This window comes from Pristis pectinata, chromosome 1 (assembly GCF_009764475.1).
Source record: "Pristis pectinata isolate sPriPec2 chromosome 1, sPriPec2.1.pri, whole genome shotgun sequence".
NCBI classification, from domain to species: domain Eukaryota; kingdom Metazoa; phylum Chordata; class Chondrichthyes; order Rhinopristiformes; family Pristidae; genus Pristis; species Pristis pectinata.
In genome coordinates, this window is record NC_067405.1 from 15845828 (window position 1) to 15863562 (window position 17735).

Below are 17735 nucleotides of genomic sequence, written 5' to 3' on the forward strand. Positions count from 1 at the left end.
CAATTGACTGTTTTTATTTTGGAGTAGTCTACGTATTTCTCGTAGCTATTCTAAACCTTTATATTGTGCTTATTTTTTCTTACATGTTTCTCCACTTGGCCTAGCTCACTTCCAGAACCAAAGCCAGCAATACAAGCTTCCTTGTGAGCCACAAATGTTATGATCAAGAATGTTCTCCTGAGCTCTTCCCTTGTTTTAGTTATTGCTTTTCCACTTTTGGATAGTTTACATCCCCTATTATTACTGTGCAGCTTTTTCACATCCCCAGTTTCCCAGAAATGTGTTCCTCAATGTCCTTGTCATTAATTAATGATCTCAGCAGTGCAATTACATTTTTTTCCTTAATGATTCATGTTTGCAATGATTGAAAAGGAAAGTCAGAATAGATTTAATAGCATGTAGTAACTAGAGCATGAGAGAATGGAAAGGTGTTGGTATTCATTGTCCATGTATATGAATCACAATGTTAACATGCACATGAAACAAGCTGTTAGGAAGATTAACTGTCTATTGACCTTTGCAAGAACCCTGGGTAGACAGCACCTGGAATATTATGTACAGATCTGGACCCTTACCTAAGGAAGGATGTACTTGCAATTGAGGGAGTGCAACAGAGTTCCTCTGATTTGATTCCTAGAGATGAGACATTGAGAAGAGATCAAGTAAGTAGGGCCAATACTCTAGAATTTATAAAAAAAAAAATGAAAGGGGATATCATAGAAGTGTACAAAATTCTTGTGTGGTGTGGACAGGATAGATGCAGGGATAATTTCCCCTGGCTGGGTTATCTAAAACCAGATGTCCCAGTCTCAGAATAACAGCTTTTCAGGGCAGAGTTGTAAAGGACTTTTATTACCATTGGGGTAGTGAACCTTTGGAACTCTTTACTGAAGAGACCTGTAGACAGTTGGTCACTGAGTATACATTTCATTCAGAGATCAATAGATTCTTAGATATTCAGGGAATCATGGAAATGGAATTGGTACAGGAAAGAAGTGCAAAGATAAAATACCAGTCATGATTTCACTGAACAGCAGAGCAAGCATGAGTGGCTAAATGGCCTTTTCCTGCTTTGTTTTCAGGTCCACTTGTTCTGTTTAAAGTACAAATTTAAATCTGCTCAATAGTATACATGTTCACAAAAGGTGTTTATTAACTGAAAACTTGTTTCTGCAGTGTTTTGTCCTGATTTTGCACAACTGTATTAAAACTGACCTTGTATTTTGTTTAATTTCATGGATGATAGCATTTGACATCACGCATGTGAACCTAAGACTGTCACAAATTACAGGATTAATTCAGTTTCTGGAGACACAAGGGACTGCAGATGCTGGAATCTGGAGCAACAGACAATCTGCTGGAGGAATGAAGCAGGCCAGGCAGCATCAGTGGGAGGAAAGAAACTGTCGACGTTTTGGATCAAAACCCTGCCTCAGGACTGAGAATGGAGAGGCGAGATGGCCAGCTTAGAAAGGAGAAAGGATCACCTCCGAATCCTTTCTTGCTGGTCCCCTTCTCTCTAAGCTGGCCATCTCACCTCTGCACTCTCAGTCCTGATGCAGGGTTTTGATCCAAAACGTCGACAGTTTCTTTCCTCCCACTGATGCTGCTCAACCCACTGAGTTCCCCCAGCAGATTGTTTGTTGATCCTTATTTCCTATTCTGATGGTAGGAAATTATGATATAAATCTGCAAACGACATTGCGAATATAACATTTACTGACTTATTTAAGGCCACAGAGCATACAAGAATGAAAATTCTGATAAGGATATCTCAGATTTAACCACATAAACCAGTGGAAATGGACTTTTAGTTTTAATGCAACTTTTCTGTTGGTTAAATGCTGTGTTCAGCAATATAAAAGAATGACAAATGACAAACATGCAAGTACCCTAGGTTTTTATTAAAAAGAAATTGGTACAGTTCCTAAATTAATCACGCAACTGCAATCTGTACATGTTCTAGTACATTAATGAAGCTGCAACCGTGGGCACTTCAAACCACCATGGTGGAGAGCACAGATGCAGGCTCTCTGAAAATAGCCTTGTAACATAATCCCAGTGTTTCTCTTTTAGATGTCCTAAATGCTGTTAAATAATATTTGGTCCCAAATGTAAGTTAATATCTTGCTATATCCTATGTTTTCAATTAAAACAAAAGAATGCAATTTAAAGAGAAGTTGCAAATTTTGGAATCTGAAGGTACTAAGTCAAATCAGCACCCTTGTACAGAATTGATATTTAAATTTCAGATAGGTGCCCTTTGCCAAACTGTATACACCTTAATCTAATCTGTTCTATTTACTGGTGTTATCTGAACTTTTGTTTAAAAATTGAGTAAATAGCTATAGTTGATGTTACCACAGAAATACAGCAAGTGATCCAAGATAAACAGGGAAATCAAACTAATTGCTAACACTAGTGCCTTTTAAAAGCCTGTAGATGTAAAAAGACCTTTGGATAAGTACATGGATAGGAAAGGTTTCGAGGGATACAGGCCAAACATGGTCAAATGGGACTAGCTTAGGTCGGCATGGGCAAGTTGGGCTGAAGGGCCTGCTTCCATGCTGTATTACTCTCTGACTCTAAAAGGAAAAATGAAGGAGAGGGTTCAGAGAAAAGGAGATAAAGGATCTTGATTTTTAAATAGCACTCAGTTTCAGCCTGAATTTGTCCATAATTGATCTCTGGAGATGAATGTTCTGCCATTGTTTCTTAATGTTGTAACATTTCAGAAGAATCTCGAGTCTGTTCAAAAACTTTTGACTTTTAATGCTTTCTTTTCTACAGCCGAATGGTATTGTTCCTCATGACAATCTAGTTCTCATAAGAATGAAAGCAGATGAGAATGGGAGATTTGGCTTCAATGTTAAGGTAGGACACATTGTATTTACTGACAATATGATTCACTTATTCTGAAATTTTTCTGAAGGAATTATTTGCAAATGTGTTCTTTGTGCACAAGTGAAAATATTACTCAAAAAGCCACTTGGTTGAAAGATGATTAAATAAATGTTTACCACAGAGACTGATGAGCAAGCACCAGTAAATACCTTTTGATCCTGTCTGAAAGTGATTAAAAAGTAAGGTGCATTGCAGGGAAACAGTAACCTGAAGGAGTTTGCCAAAGCCCTAATGAAAATATAGCATCTTTGTTTGCCACATGTGAAGTACTGGAGGATTGCAAATGTTGCACGTTTTATTCAAGAAGAGCAGCAGGGATAAGCAAGATAACCATAGGCCAGTGATTTGTGTGTTGGTAGTAGGGGAATTATTGGGGAAGTAAAATTCTAAGGGACAAGATTTTCTTCAGTTTAAAAGGCAGGACTTGAGGGATAGTCAGCATTGCTTTGTTCATGGGAAATCCTGTCTCATAAAAACTTGATTGAATTTTTTGAGGAGGTAACGAAAAAGATTGAAGGTAGGACCACAGATATTGTCTACATGAACTTCGGTAAGGCATTTGACAAGTTCCTGCATGGTAGTCTGGTCCAGAAGATGAAGGCACATGGAATCTAAGGTGATCTGGCTAAATGGATCCAAAGCTGGTTTTGTAAAGTTTCTCATCTGCTTGGTATTGGTTTATTATTGTCACTTGTACCGAGGTACAGTGGAAAAACTTGTCTTGCATACAGTTCAAATGGATCAATTCATTACACAGTGCATTGAGGTAGTACAAGGTAAACACAATAACAGAATACAGAGTGAAGTGTCACAGCTACAGGGAAGTGCATTGCAGGTAGACAATAAGGTGCAAGGTCATAACAAAGTAGATTGTGAGGTCAAGAGTCCATCTCATCGTATAAGGGAACCATTCAATAGTCTTATAACAATGGGATGGAAGCTGTCCTTGAGCCTCGTGGTATGTGCCCTCAGGCTCCTGTATCTTATGCCTGATGGGAGAGGGGAGAAGAGAGAATGATCTGGGTGGGTGGGGTCTTTGATTATGCCGGCTGCTTCACCAAGGCAGCGAGAGGTATAGACAGAGTCCATGGAGGGGTGGCAGGTTTCCATGATGTGCTGAGTTGTGTCCACCACTTTCTGCAGATTCTTGTGGTCCCGGGCAGAGCAATTGCCATACCAAGCCGTGATGCATCCAGATAGGATGCTTTCTATGGTGCATCAATTGAATTTGGTGAGTGTCAAAGGGGACCTGCCAAATTTCTTTAGCCCCCTGAGGAAGTAGAGGCGCTGGTGAGGCACCTACATGGTTATACCAGGACAGATGAATGGTGATGTTCACTCCAAGGAACATGAAGCTCTCAGCCTCTGCACCATTGATATAGACAGGTGCATGTACATTGCCCCCTTTTCTGAAGTCGATGACCAGCTCTTTTGTTTTGCTGACATTGAGGGAAAGGTTGCCGTCATGACACCATGTCACTAAGCTCTCTATCTCCTTCCTGTACTCCGACTCATCGTTATTTCAGATATGGTCTCCTACAGTGGTATCATCTGCAAACTTGTAGATGGAGTTCGAGCAGAATCTGGCCACGCAGTCATGAATATTTTGGAAGTAGACGGCTGAGGACGCAGCCTTGTTGGGGCACTAGTATTGAGAATAATCGCACTGACTCGGACTGCAGAAATTTAGATGTGATGTGCTTTGTTGTTTTGCTGCATTAACTAACAATATCCAGTATAGTTACTGGTTAGTAGTTTATTGGGATATGGAATCCTGGCAGGGTTTTATAGAAATGGGTTTTACTTTGTGTTTTAATTGGCTATTGGCAGTGTGTTTTATCTCATTGTGCTGAATTGCTCATGATAAAATTTCACTCTTCATTAATACTTGGTCTAATTCCATTTTTATAGGGAGGCATCGATCAGAAAATGCCGATCATTGTATCACGAGTAGCACCTGGAACACCAGTAAGCAACTCTGCATAAAGATTTATATGAAGTAATATTCGGTTGTGTGACACAATAATACTAGCATCCAGAAGTCCGGACCTCCTATCACAATACATGAGTTTGCTTCCTGCCTTGGAAGTGGGGCAGTTAAATTTAATTACTTAAAAATCTGAAATAAAAAGCTATCTAGATTGGTAAGGTATCTTTCTTAGTCACATGTACGTCGGAACACACAGTGAAATGCATCTTTTGCATAGAGTGTTCTGGGGGCAGCCCGCAAGTGTCGCCACGCTTCCGGCGCCAACATAGCATGCCCACAACTTCTTTACCCGTACATCTTTGGAATGTGGAAGGAAACCTGAGCACCCAGAGGAAACCCACGCAAACACGGGGAGAACGTACAAACTCCTTACAGACAGTGGCCGGAATTGAACCTGGGTCGCTGGTGCTGTAACGCGTTACGCTAACCACTACTAACAGTGGAAACTATTGCATTGTCATAAAAAGCCACCTCCTTTGTTGTTCAAGGAAGGGAATCTGCTTCTTCATCCCAATCTGGGCCTGTATGCAACTCCTGACTGTGGCAATGATAGTCTTGTCTGCCTCTTTAGTTCAGCAGTAATCAAGGGTGGGCAATAAATGCCAGAATTGCGAACAGTGTCCAGATGCCAAGAATGAATGAGAATCATTAATATTAATGTTTCATGGATGTCAAATTCAATCCTTGTGAGCCTGATTTTTGGCAGGTTCAGAAATATACCTTGTAACTTTTTAAGAGGCCTGTTTTATTAGCACTATCAAGCTGCAGTACTCAATATGAATTCAGATGAGACATTGCCCAGCACAAACTGAGAAAATTACTTAATGGATAAATAAATTTCCACAATCTCTGTAAAATGTATGAGTATGATAGTTTTTATTCCTGGACCTGGATACAAGGCACGTAGGGCAGGCACGGTAGTGTAGTGGTTAGCGTAACAGTATTACAGCACCAGCAACCCGTGTTCAATTCCGGTCGCTTTCTGCAAAGAGTTTGTACGTTCTCCCCGTGTCTGCATGGGTTTGCTCCAGTTTCCTCCCACATTCCAAAGACATACGGGTTAGGAAGTTGTGGGCAGGCTATGTTGGCGCTGCAAGCGTGGCGACACTTGCAGCTGCCCCCAGAACACACTACGCAAAGATACATTTAACTGTGTGTTTTGATGTACATGTGACTAATAAAAAAAACCTTACATGTTCAGATTCTACCAAATCCAGTAGGGAATTTAAATTCATTTGAATAAAGTGGAATAAAAACCTGTAAAGGCAAACATGCCGTATGCTGTCTTCATTACCCTATTGACCTGTGTTGCTGCTTTCAGAGAACTAAGAACTTGGACCCATAGGTCTCCCTGTTCACCAACATTCCTTGGTGCCCTACCATTTTTACTGTATATATCCTACTGCTTTTTGACTTCCCAAAATGCATCACCTTGCACATGTTGGGATTAAATTCCATCTGCCAATCTTCCATCCAACCTTCCAATTGATCTGTATCCTGCCTTAGACAACCTTCCTCGCTATCCACATCAGCACAGTTTCTGATTCTCTAGCCAGCTGTCTGCTATGAAATGGCTCCTGTGCCGGTCTTGACTACACTGAAATGTTGGGAGGCATGCTTGAAGCTAAAGTCTGTGCCAGGGGCCTGCCAGAATATGCATTGTGATGCAGGCAGCCACCCAATGATAGAGAAGCAATGGAACATCTGCCATATTATATTTTTCTGTTTTCTCAAAGCCAGAAGCTACATATATTAATTTCATTTTCACTGACAATCCACTAAGGCAAACAAAAAATATTTGCTGTTTGTGGTGTCTCTTTCCCCTTGAATTTTTTTCTTTGCTTTCAGTATAGCTCATCTAAAAGTATAAATCCTGCTTGCAATGTTCCACTATTACTTTTCCCCCATCCACCTTCAGTAGTTTTTTATTGGGGGGGCGGGGGGCGGAATGGGTAGGGTTTGATGAATCTCAAGATGCAAGAAGCCAGTGAAATATGTAAAGGGACAATTTTTTAAAAATGGATAATTTAGCTCTCAGACTTTGCTAATGAGAGTTCCAACTTAAATTATCAGCTTAAAATTACGTACAAAGGTAGTGTAGTAAACTCTTGTGAAATGTAACTTCTGGGATTTTGTAGCTCACCAGTGCATCCAAAGAACAGCAACATGTTGTAGATTTGAATCACAATGCACAATTTAAGCACACAATCTATAGGCTCACTGAAGTACTGCAAGAGTGATTCATGTCAATGTTGCTGTATTTTGCATGGAATATGTAAATGTGTTTCAAAGATTTCATTTGACTGTGGAGATCATACTTTATAATTGAGATAGGTGTTCTGATCTATTAACCATAATTTATCCTTTATCCTTTGCTAGTTACTGATCACACTCTTGGGACACATAATATAGGCAAATCAACTGCCATGCTTCAAAACATTGAGATATGGATAGCTTTGGGGCATCTTGATAACTTGAAGGTGCTATACAAACAAACTTTTTTAAACTATCTATAAACTTGAAATGGTCAGATACTTCAAAGTACAATGAAAATAAAACAAACTGCTGATGCAGGAAACTGGAAGTAAAACAGAAAATGCTAGAAACACTCAGCAGGTCAGGCAGCAACTGTGGATCTCTTTCCACAGATGCTTCCTAACCTGCTGAGTGTTTCCAGCATTTTCTGTTTTCACTTCAAAATATAATTTTATGTTAACCCAGTGATTGTCTAAAAACTACTCCCCTACACCTTCTCTTCCACATAGCTATTTCCATCCTCTCCTCAAATCCATAGATAGGACCTGAAGAATCCAGGGTCAGATTCTGGTTCACTAAATTTGTAGGAAATGAGTGCCAGTGGATGAATGTTGCTGAAATTAAGCTCTGTTTTAAAACTTTTACAGTGAATTAGTGTGATGGTCTATTTACTGTGTAATGTAGTAATTTTAACTGTCATAAATGGTTATAAATGTTTATATTATCTTCTTTCATCTCAATGTGTAGGCTGACACTTGTGTTCCACGGCTCAATGAGGGTGATCAGGTTGTACTGATCAATGGTAGGGATATATCAGAATACACACATGACCAGGTTGTCACGTTCATCAAAGCCAGCTGTGAGATTCGCTCTGAAGAACTATTACTACTAGTTCGGCCAAATGGTAAGTGTGAATATTCAAAAATGCAATTGAAGCTTTGTCAGTAGCAGAATCAATTTTGTCCAAGCTCAAAAGATTTTGAATATTTGGCCTGTGTAAATAAGCTTTCTTAACTCTATTTTCCCAAAGTCAAGTTGAGTTTATTGTCATGTGACAAGTACATGTATGCACATTATTTTTAAAGTTCATTCAGTGACTGTGTGAAATTTATCTTCTCAGCTGTTTATGATGTTGTGGAAGAGAAGGCAGAAAGTGAACCTGATTTTCAGTATATTCCAGAGAAGTCGCCTTTGGATATAACCCACCAGGATGATGATGCCTTAAGAGAGTCAATGATACATTTACGGGATAGTCTGGAGACTGGAATGATTCTTGCGCAGTTTGATGTAAGAGACCTTTTCGGCATGAAAGTGCATGATGTATTTAAATAGATCTTTTCAGACTTGATATAAGTAATATAATACATGTACACACAACAAAGCAATCTCTGAAAATGTTATGAGGTATGTCGATCACTAATAGTAGCATAGGAGGAGGTCCTTTGATCTATTACGCCAGTGTCAGATAACCAATTAATCCAAGTCCTCTGCACTTTCCCTTTGCCTCCAACTTTCCTCCAAATATATATCCACTTTAAATCTTTTGTCTGCTTCCAGCTTCCTTTTTGAGAATTCCAGATAACAAAAACTGTTGGTGCAGCCTCTGGTTATTTTGCCACTTGTCCTTAAATCTGTGGGCTCTCATTCCTGATGCTTCTGTCTTGGGGGAAACATTTTTCTTGTTCCACCAGGGTCTTTCATGAATTTGGAAATAAAGATCACTTGTATCTGATTTATTGGTATGCCTTCTACATGCTGATATAGCAGTGATAAGTATAGAAGTTGATTCGATAGTGAACAACAATTTCAAAGTGGTGCAGCATCTTTAAAATCCACCTAACTAGACAGCGAAGGAAGGAACATCTAATTATCTCAGCAAATGCAGCACTTGAGTTGTTAGAAAAGTATAGGGAAGCAAAGCAAACTATTGTCAGGATTTAAAAGCAATTTATGGCTTATGTCACTGGGGAATGGAATGACGTGAGCTAATTACTTTAAATATTGAACTTCCAGTTAAATTGGCTGAAATATTCACCAAATTGATAGCCATTTAAAGTGTAAATTGTTCCTTGTATGCATAGTCAATAACACTTATCATTGGATTGAAATATTAAATGTTAATTAGGTTTATCTTGGTCTTTTTTTTGTTCCTATGTCATCATTGAAGATAAAACTGTTCTTTTTTTTTTCTTAGCAACTGTATAGAAAAAAGCCTGGTATGACGATGTCATGTGCCAAGTTACCTCACAATATTTCCAAAAACAGATACAGAGACATCTCACCTTGTAAGTAAAACTTTTTTATGGCAATGGTCCAACAAAGGAACTTATGATCAACAAGATCTCACAACAGAGGTGCCTTTTATTCTTTTGTATCATGAACAGTTTTTAATTTTATAATCTCTAAGGAAGATAGAGCTTCTGTTCTGCAACGCGTCAGCCAATCTCTTAAAATCTTGCAGAATTAGTCACGGCACTGCTTATGCAAGAAAAGCTTAAGCAAGGGAAATTCATTCTTGGAACAAATACTTAAATTAGAAATTTCTTAGAAATACTTGTTCCATTAATTAACATTCACCTTACAGATAAGGTATTATAATTTTATTACATTTGAGTAGTTTTTTTTCCCCAATACTTCATCTGAAAATGCATCGTGGGTCATTTCTTAAAGGAAATGGGACTACCTCTTATGATTCTATAATCCATGGAATTTCTGGTGCAGACACTGACCTTTTAATTTGACTGGTCCCTGCCAGTGTTTATTTTCCAAACAAACCTCTTGCTGTCACTTCTAACCTGTCCCTTGAATGCATCAGTGCTATTTATCTCAACAATTGGTAGTAGGTTCCACATTCCCAAGTATATCTAGGTGGAGGCTCACCTGCGTTCCTCAGGATTTTTGCCTCTTCACTTAACTGTCTATATCCCTTTGTAACCTCGACCTCTTCAGTTTCCTATCCATCTTTGTGTTATCAGATTTATTAGCCATCATCCAAGTCATCATATCAATTGAGGCTCCAGCACAGATCTCTGTGGGACACCACTTATGTCTTGCCAATGAAAAAAATTACCCATTTATGCCTTTATTTCTGTTGGCCAGCCAATCTTCTATCTATGCCGATATTTCACCTTCTACGCCATGAGCTGTTGTTGTGCTGATATAGAGACACACCGCTGACAACTGCTGAATGGTCTACTTAGCTTTATTCAAACTCTTAATTTCAAAGACAACATACAAGCACTCAGGTAGCTGAGTATTCTGTGGCTTCACGTTTGTTCCTCAGCATGTATTGGTTGTAAGGTACTTCTGCAATCCCAGGTTCTTGAACTGTTCCAGAGTACAGCAAGAGGTTGTATCCTGTTTGCATGACCCATTTCACTACCATTCCTTCTGTTCTCCTCTCATGATGCAATACAGTGTACCACAGCCCAATCTGTGTCTGACCCATTTTTGTCAATGAACTATCCATTGCCACAGTATCATCTCCACTTTCCACTTCAATTGTGTAGCATCCCAGTTATTGGTAGAGCCATTCTGATACAGAAGAGCATGGAATTGATTGTTCCTAAGCTCATTACAAAGACCTCACTCTCCATGTGTCTAATGACCAGACCTCATCTCTTATTTCTTTGTCTTAATCTAAACCTTTTAAGTTAACCACCCTTGTGTGTAGTCATCTACAGATGTTGGTTAAAACTGAACCCTGTCTATTCTATGTTGGCTGTTTTAACCCTCTGACTACCGCAGATATAATCCTACTAGAAGCCTCTACTGAGCAACTTACTGTACTGAAATTTACTATTTACATGACCCTTTTGGAAGCTGATTAACATCTTGCACTTTGTCCACCTTCCTCCGTATTAACTATACTACCGAATACTCAACCAACCACCCCTCTTTTTCCACCCACCCTCATTTCATTCTATGTTACTGGACAATTAAAACCATGTCTTGGAATAGAAAATTTAGTAGTAGTTTGGAATAAACTGAAAATGTTGCAAGATTAATACAATTTTAACACTTGAAGCTAATGTTAAGGTATTACCCTGTTGTAATTTCAATTAATGGCTTAAGCAATTTATTAAAGATCATTAAAAAATGACATGGAGGATTTTCATAGTGGATGATGGAAAGTTTATGCTTAAACTGTAAAGTGATTAATGGTTAAATCCTCAACCAGTCAGCAATGAAGGGAATATACTGAGTGCAGGAGGAGTTTTCACTGATGAACATGAAAGTGAAGTTAATGTTTTTTAATCATTAAATTTCATCCTGCATTCATGATATGCCTTTTTGTTTCCAGCTCATTTCTGCCCTCCTTTGTTTGCTTGCTCACTGGCTTGTGTAATCCTGTCCACTGCTTGAAGTCTTTTTAATATTTTGGATTTAATGAGCATGTCTGCAATTTCCACAACTAGCAGTTTATTTGCATTGTCTGTCCCTGACAGATCTCTCCATACAACTTCTCGGAATCCACTGACATGTTTTGTAGTAGGAAATACACTTCAGTCACATTTTTTCCCTGCTCCATTGCAGCCATAGAATCTATTCGCAGCAGCGAAATTTGTTGCACTGAGGTATTTATTGAAGAATCTGACATTATACCAATATGGAATGAGGTGGCAATGGTCATTACTGAAGACCAACAAAATACATGCTGATAGTAATTAGCTTCCAAAATGACCGTGTAAATGGTCAGTATCGTGCACCTTTATTTTGTTTATCAGACTTGAGCAATTTGTTGATTGACTGGCAAGGGTTGCAACTTCAAAAAATGTTAATATCATTTTCCCTATGTTTTACCTTACTTGATTTCATTCTGTTTTCTTAACATTATATCTGTCCTGATAAAACGTAAAGCTCCCAGCCAGCTTTGAATTTCATAGTCATGGTATTGAACGATTTTCCTGAATTAGGCCTAAATATACCATTGCGTGAATTTACCGATCTCATTGCTTTTCTTGTAGATGATGCAACACGGGTTATTCTAAAGGGTACAGATGACTACATCAATGCAAATTATATAAATGTGAGTAGCACAATGTCCTTTGGGAATTATATTCTCCATAGCAATCAGCCATTTGTGAAAAATCTATATATAATACAAAGATAATGGAGCAAAACATTTGCCAATGATGCATGTTTTTAAAAAAATTACCAAAAATAATGCCTTGCAGTTCTCTACCAAATAGTATTATTTCGTAATTGTCCACTTAGTGCTGCATGAATCATAAAAGTAGTTGTTTGAATTATTATATGTATAAATTGTTTTGTTTTACATCTTGTCACCAGTCATGCAGGTTTTGTATTAAATGTTTAAAAAAAATTGGATGGAGGAAGCAAAAGGAACCCTCTTATTAGAGTTGGGATGCTGTGGAATGAGCCGCCAGGTCATCGAAGAAAGAGAACTGATTAGTTGTTTAAAGGGGGTTAACAGAAAATGGAAACCAATTAAACACATTGGTATATTGTAGTTAAGATATTGGATTAGCATCCAGAGACACAAGTCCATATTTCACTATGACAACTGGAGAATTAAATTCAAGTTATTAATGAACTCTGGAATTTAAAAGCTGGTTTCAGTAACAGTAACCACAAAACTGCCAGAATGTCATTAAAAACGTGTCTGATTCACTAATGTTATTTGTGGAAGAAGTCTGCCATCTTCCTACGACCTGTTCAAAATGCAACACCAAGCCCACTAAATTGGTTGATTCTTTACTGCCTCCTTGGGTCAGGAGCAATTGGAGAAGGACAATAAATATTGGCATTTCCAATGATCATATCTGTAAATATGTAAATTTAACAAATGACTGCTATGAATGCAGAGGACCTCGAACAGTGAATATTTAGGCTGAACACTTCACTTCCATATTACAGTATCATTTGCTTTTAAATTCCTGACTAGTACTTCATTTAAACATTTTCTTAAGGGGCTGCTACTTTATTTGGTTCTTCAGAGTACAAGCTGAGATTGAGTTACACTGTCAATTTGGTCCAGGAATAAGAATTGTATTGGTGTATTTCATAATTTTTATTTCATGCCTCAAGATACTGATCCATGAGAGGAGTATTGCCATCTCTGCAATGTGTTAGCTTGTGAACTGTCTACTTAAGATTGAAGTGAATTCTAGGATATTATTTAAGAACAAATGAAAACATTTCAATAAAAACAGAAAAAAGCTAAATGCTTTGCTGTACTTGCAAATTTAGCATAATAAGTGCTTTATTTGTTTACTCCAGTTTTCATTGTAAATTCTTATTGCCCTATGCTTAAACTTGTTCATACTTTCTCAGGTGAAATTACTTTTAAAGTTGAATGTTCACAAACAGTCCAAATATATGCTGCCAATTAGTATCTGCTTAAACTTGAATATTATCTTGAAGCAGAAGATGCCATTTGGTTCTCATTTTAAGAGATTACGCTGTTTAATAGTGTTTGTATTTTTCCCCTCATTCAAGGCTTTAACTTTTTCACTCTAAAGGCACCAATAATTTATGGTATGATTTTTGTTTGCATGCCACCGCCTTGTTGCTGCAGCAGTAATCTTAATGCAGTTTCATTGCAGTTGAATTGGAGCAGTTGATAAGCTCTTTAGAGGTGGCAAATGTACAATTCTAAATTGAGCTTTTGCTGTTTACTGCACCGCTGATCACTTTCATAGCAGGTTTATAATAAGGGCAGAGTTTTTACCTTGAAATGAGCAATTCAACTTTAAGTAAAATGCAGCAAATGCCAGAAATATGACATTTTAAAAATGGTGGAAGTACTCAGCAGATCAGTATTTATTGGGGTAGGGGAGGATTCAGGTTATTGACCTTCTGGACTGAAAGTTAATTTTTAACTTTCCAGCATTTTAACATCAATAATGTTTAAAACAAGAGGGACAACCTTTTAGTTTTGATATTGTAAGCATCATTAGCATTAGGGATTTCATTTTATTGCATAAAGGTTTTCCTGTGGCTCCTTAGGAGAAAGGGAAGTGTGGGGGAAAGGAGGAGCATGGACTGATGCAACGCATTTTTCACATTGATAAATTCAAAGAACAGGGAGGGAAAAAAAGAGGAAGAATTTGCTCGGGACATAGTTAAAGCAGAGGGGAAATGTTTTGAGGTGAGCATTACATTCCTAAACCCAACTATCACAGATTAAGATAAGATGAGGTATCTTTATTAGTCACACGTACATCGAAACACACTGTGAAATGCATCTTTTGCGTAGAGTGTTCTGGGGGCAGCCCGCAAGTGTCACCACACTTCCGGCGCCAATATAGCATGCCCACAACTTCCTAACTTGTATGTCTTTGGAATGTGGGAGGAAACTAGAGCACCCGGAGGAAACCCACGCAGACATGGGGAGAACGTACAGGCTCCTTACAGACAGCAGCCAGAATTGAACCTGGGTTGCTGGTGCTGTAATAGCGTTACGCTAACTGCTATGCTACCGTGCCCACCTGATTTAACTGGAAATGTTGAATTGGTTAACAATGAAATTTGAAAAGGATAATTAAGGGTTCAAAGAGAAACCTAGAAATCATCAAAAGTTGTTTTGCTTTAAGCCTTCGAATATTACAACATAAGAGGCAGTAGAAAAGTGGAAACCCCTTTTCAGCACAAGTGGATTTGGGAGTTTTGAATGACCATAGTTAATACTATGAGATTTTAAACAGTTAAATGCGTGGGAATGTTTACTGTTACAAACATAAAGAACTGAGCAAATCAGATAGCGAAGACTTAACCTAAAATGCCTCCGAAAGAAATCAACTCCATGGACACATGGTATATTTTGTAAAATGTCCATGCCGAGGGATGTGATTTGCGAAGCAATGATTATCAGGTGCTGAGTGAACAGTGGTCAGCTTGGAAACGGATTAGGTTCAAAGTAATAGGTGGTATATTTAGGACTGAAGTTGAGATTAATTTCACAATGACAAGAGTGATCAACATATGGTTCAGATTTCCAGAAAAGACAGCTGAATCTTTTGAACAATTTGTTCTCACTGGGTAGATAAAGCAGGTTGGATGAACAGGCCAAAATTCTTAATCTTTTTTAGAATTTTGTAATTAATGTATATCAAGAGTTCATCGAGAGAAAATGGAGAAATGCAGCTAGTTTTTGCCTTTTATCAATGTTAGTGCAAGAAAAACTTTGTTGCAAACATATCCTTAAGTAGTACTCAATCCATGGCCATACAGGATGTTTATTCCTGAATTGCATAATTAGGGGTCATTTTAAAGTAAAATATTAAATAGCTGGATATCCTTATGCTAAGTTTATTCTAGCCAATACAAATATCAACATTAGAAAGCCATGCTAAATCTGGGTACTTCAGATTTATGAAGCCATAACAGTAAGGTTTGTTTGGATTTTATCCATTGTGCATGATAGAAGTCATTAATAGGTTAGCTTTGCCTTTTCAATATCCATTCTTACATGATACTGAGAAACTTCACATTCTAATGTGGAAACATTCCTGTAAGATAACTGGATGGGGGAAATGGTCTTAATTGCCTCTGTTATTCTTCAGTAAAATGGAATTTAAAATCTTTATTGATGGATGTTATAGGTATTGCTCCACCTTGGAAATGGGATTAAAATCACTCAGTCCACAGAGCATAATTATATTTGGATAACTTGCAAGTCTTGGAAGGTCAAAGTTGAGTTTATTGTCATAGGCACAAGTACATGTATGCTAAGGTGCAATGAAAAACTTGCAGCAGCATCACAGACACGTAATATATAAGCAGCATTCACAGGAACCACAAATTAAACACACTATTTACAAGAAAGGACAAGTGGAATAAAAAAAAGTTCATTTTAGTGCGAAGTGATCAAAGTGGTCACAGTGTTACAAACCTCTAATGATTAGAGTTGTGCCGGTGGGATCTAGAGCAGAATGGTTAAAGGGAAGTAGCTGTTCTTGAAGCTGGTGGTGTGGAACTTCAGGCTTCTGTACCTCCAGCCCAATGGTAGCTGTAAGAACATCGAACATTACAGCACAGGACAGGCCCTTTGGCCCACAATCTTGTGCTGGCATTTTATCCTGCTCCAAGATCTATCTAATCCTTCCCTCACACGTAGCCCTCCATTTTATTATCATTCATGTGTCTGTCCTAGAGTCTTGTAAATGTCCCTAATGTATCTGCCTCCACCACCTGTCGGTAGTGCATTCCATGCAACCACCACTCTGTAGGGGGAAAAAAACATACGTTTGACATCCCCCTTATACCTTCCTCTAATCAGCTTAAAATTATGCCCACTCATGTTAGCCATTGTCACCCTGGAAAAAAGTCTGACTGTCCACTCGATCTATGCCTCTTATCTTGTACACCTGTAATAAGTCACCTCTCATCCTCCTTCGCTCCAAAGAGAAAAGCCCTAGCTCACTCAACCTCTCCTTGTAAGACAAGCTCTCCAATCCAGGCAGCATCCTGGTAAATCTCCTCTGCACCCTCTCTAAAGCTTCCACATCCTTCCTCTAATGAGGCGACCAGAACTGAACACAATACTCCGTGTGGTCTGACCAGAGTTTTATAGAGCTGCAACATTAACTTGGGGCTCTTGAACGCAATACCCCGACTAATGAAGGCCAACACTCCATACGCCGCCTTAACAACCCTATCGACCTGCATGGCAACCTTGAGGGATCTATGGACGTGGATCCCAAGATCCTTCTGTCCCTCCACACTGCTAAGAATCCTGCCATTAACCTTGTATTCTGCCTTCAAATTCGATCTTTCAAAGTATATCACTTCACACTTTTCTGGGTTGAACTCCATCTGCCACTTCTCCAGCCCAGCTCTGCGTCCTATCAATGTCCTGTTGTAATCTACAGCAACCTTCTACACTATCCATAACAAAGCCAATCTTCGTGTCATCAGCAAACTTACTAACCCACCCTTCCACATCCTCGTCCAAGTCATTTATAACAATCACAAAGAGCAGGGGTCCCAGAACAGATGCCTGCGGAACACCACTGGTCACTGACCTCCAGGCAGAATACGCTCCATCTACTACGACCCTGTCTTCTATGGACGAGCTAATTCTGAATCCACACAGCCAAGTTTCCCTGGATCCCATGCCTCCTAACTTTCTGAATGAGCCTTCCTTATCAAACACCTTACTAAAATCCATGTACACCACATCCACTGCTCTACCTTCATCAATGTGCTTTGTCACATGCTCAAAGAATTCAATCAGGCTCGTGAGGCACGACCTGCCCCTCACAAAGCCATGCTGACTGTCCCTAATCAGCCTATGCTTCTCCAAATGCCCATGAATCCTGTCTCTAAGAATCTTCTCCAGTAATTTGCCCAATACTGAAGTAAGACTCGCTGGTCTGTAATTCCCAGGGCTATCCCTACTCCCCTTCACAACATTTGCCACCCTCCAATCATCTGGCACAACTCCTATAGCCAATGAGGATGCAAAGATCATCACCAAAGGCGCAGTAATCTTTTCCCTCACTTCCTGAAATAACCTTGGATATATCCCATCTGGCCCCAGTGACTTATTTATCCTGATATTTTTCAAAAATTCGAGCACATCCTCTTTCCTCATGTTGACATGCCCTAGCATATCAGC

At 38.8% G+C, this 17735-nt stretch overlaps 1 protein-coding gene across 2 annotated transcripts in view; it reads left to right on the forward strand.

Annotated features, from left to right (window-relative positions):
• The window catches only part of ptpn4a (protein tyrosine phosphatase non-receptor type 4a), a 179017-nt gene that overhangs the window by 140030 nt on the left and 21252 nt on the right, over positions 1-17735 (forward strand). For both annotated transcript variants that reach the window (XM_052010826.1, XM_052010835.1), the window contains 6 exons: positions 2791-2874; positions 4816-4872; positions 7898-8054; positions 8271-8437; positions 9345-9435; positions 12118-12179. In XM_052010826.1, coding sequence (XP_051866786.1) covers positions 2791-2874; positions 4816-4872; positions 7898-8054; positions 8271-8437; positions 9345-9435; positions 12118-12179 — 618 coding nt within the window. The remainder of the gene's footprint in view (positions 1-2790; positions 2875-4815; positions 4873-7897; positions 8055-8270; positions 8438-9344; positions 9436-12117; positions 12180-17735) is intronic.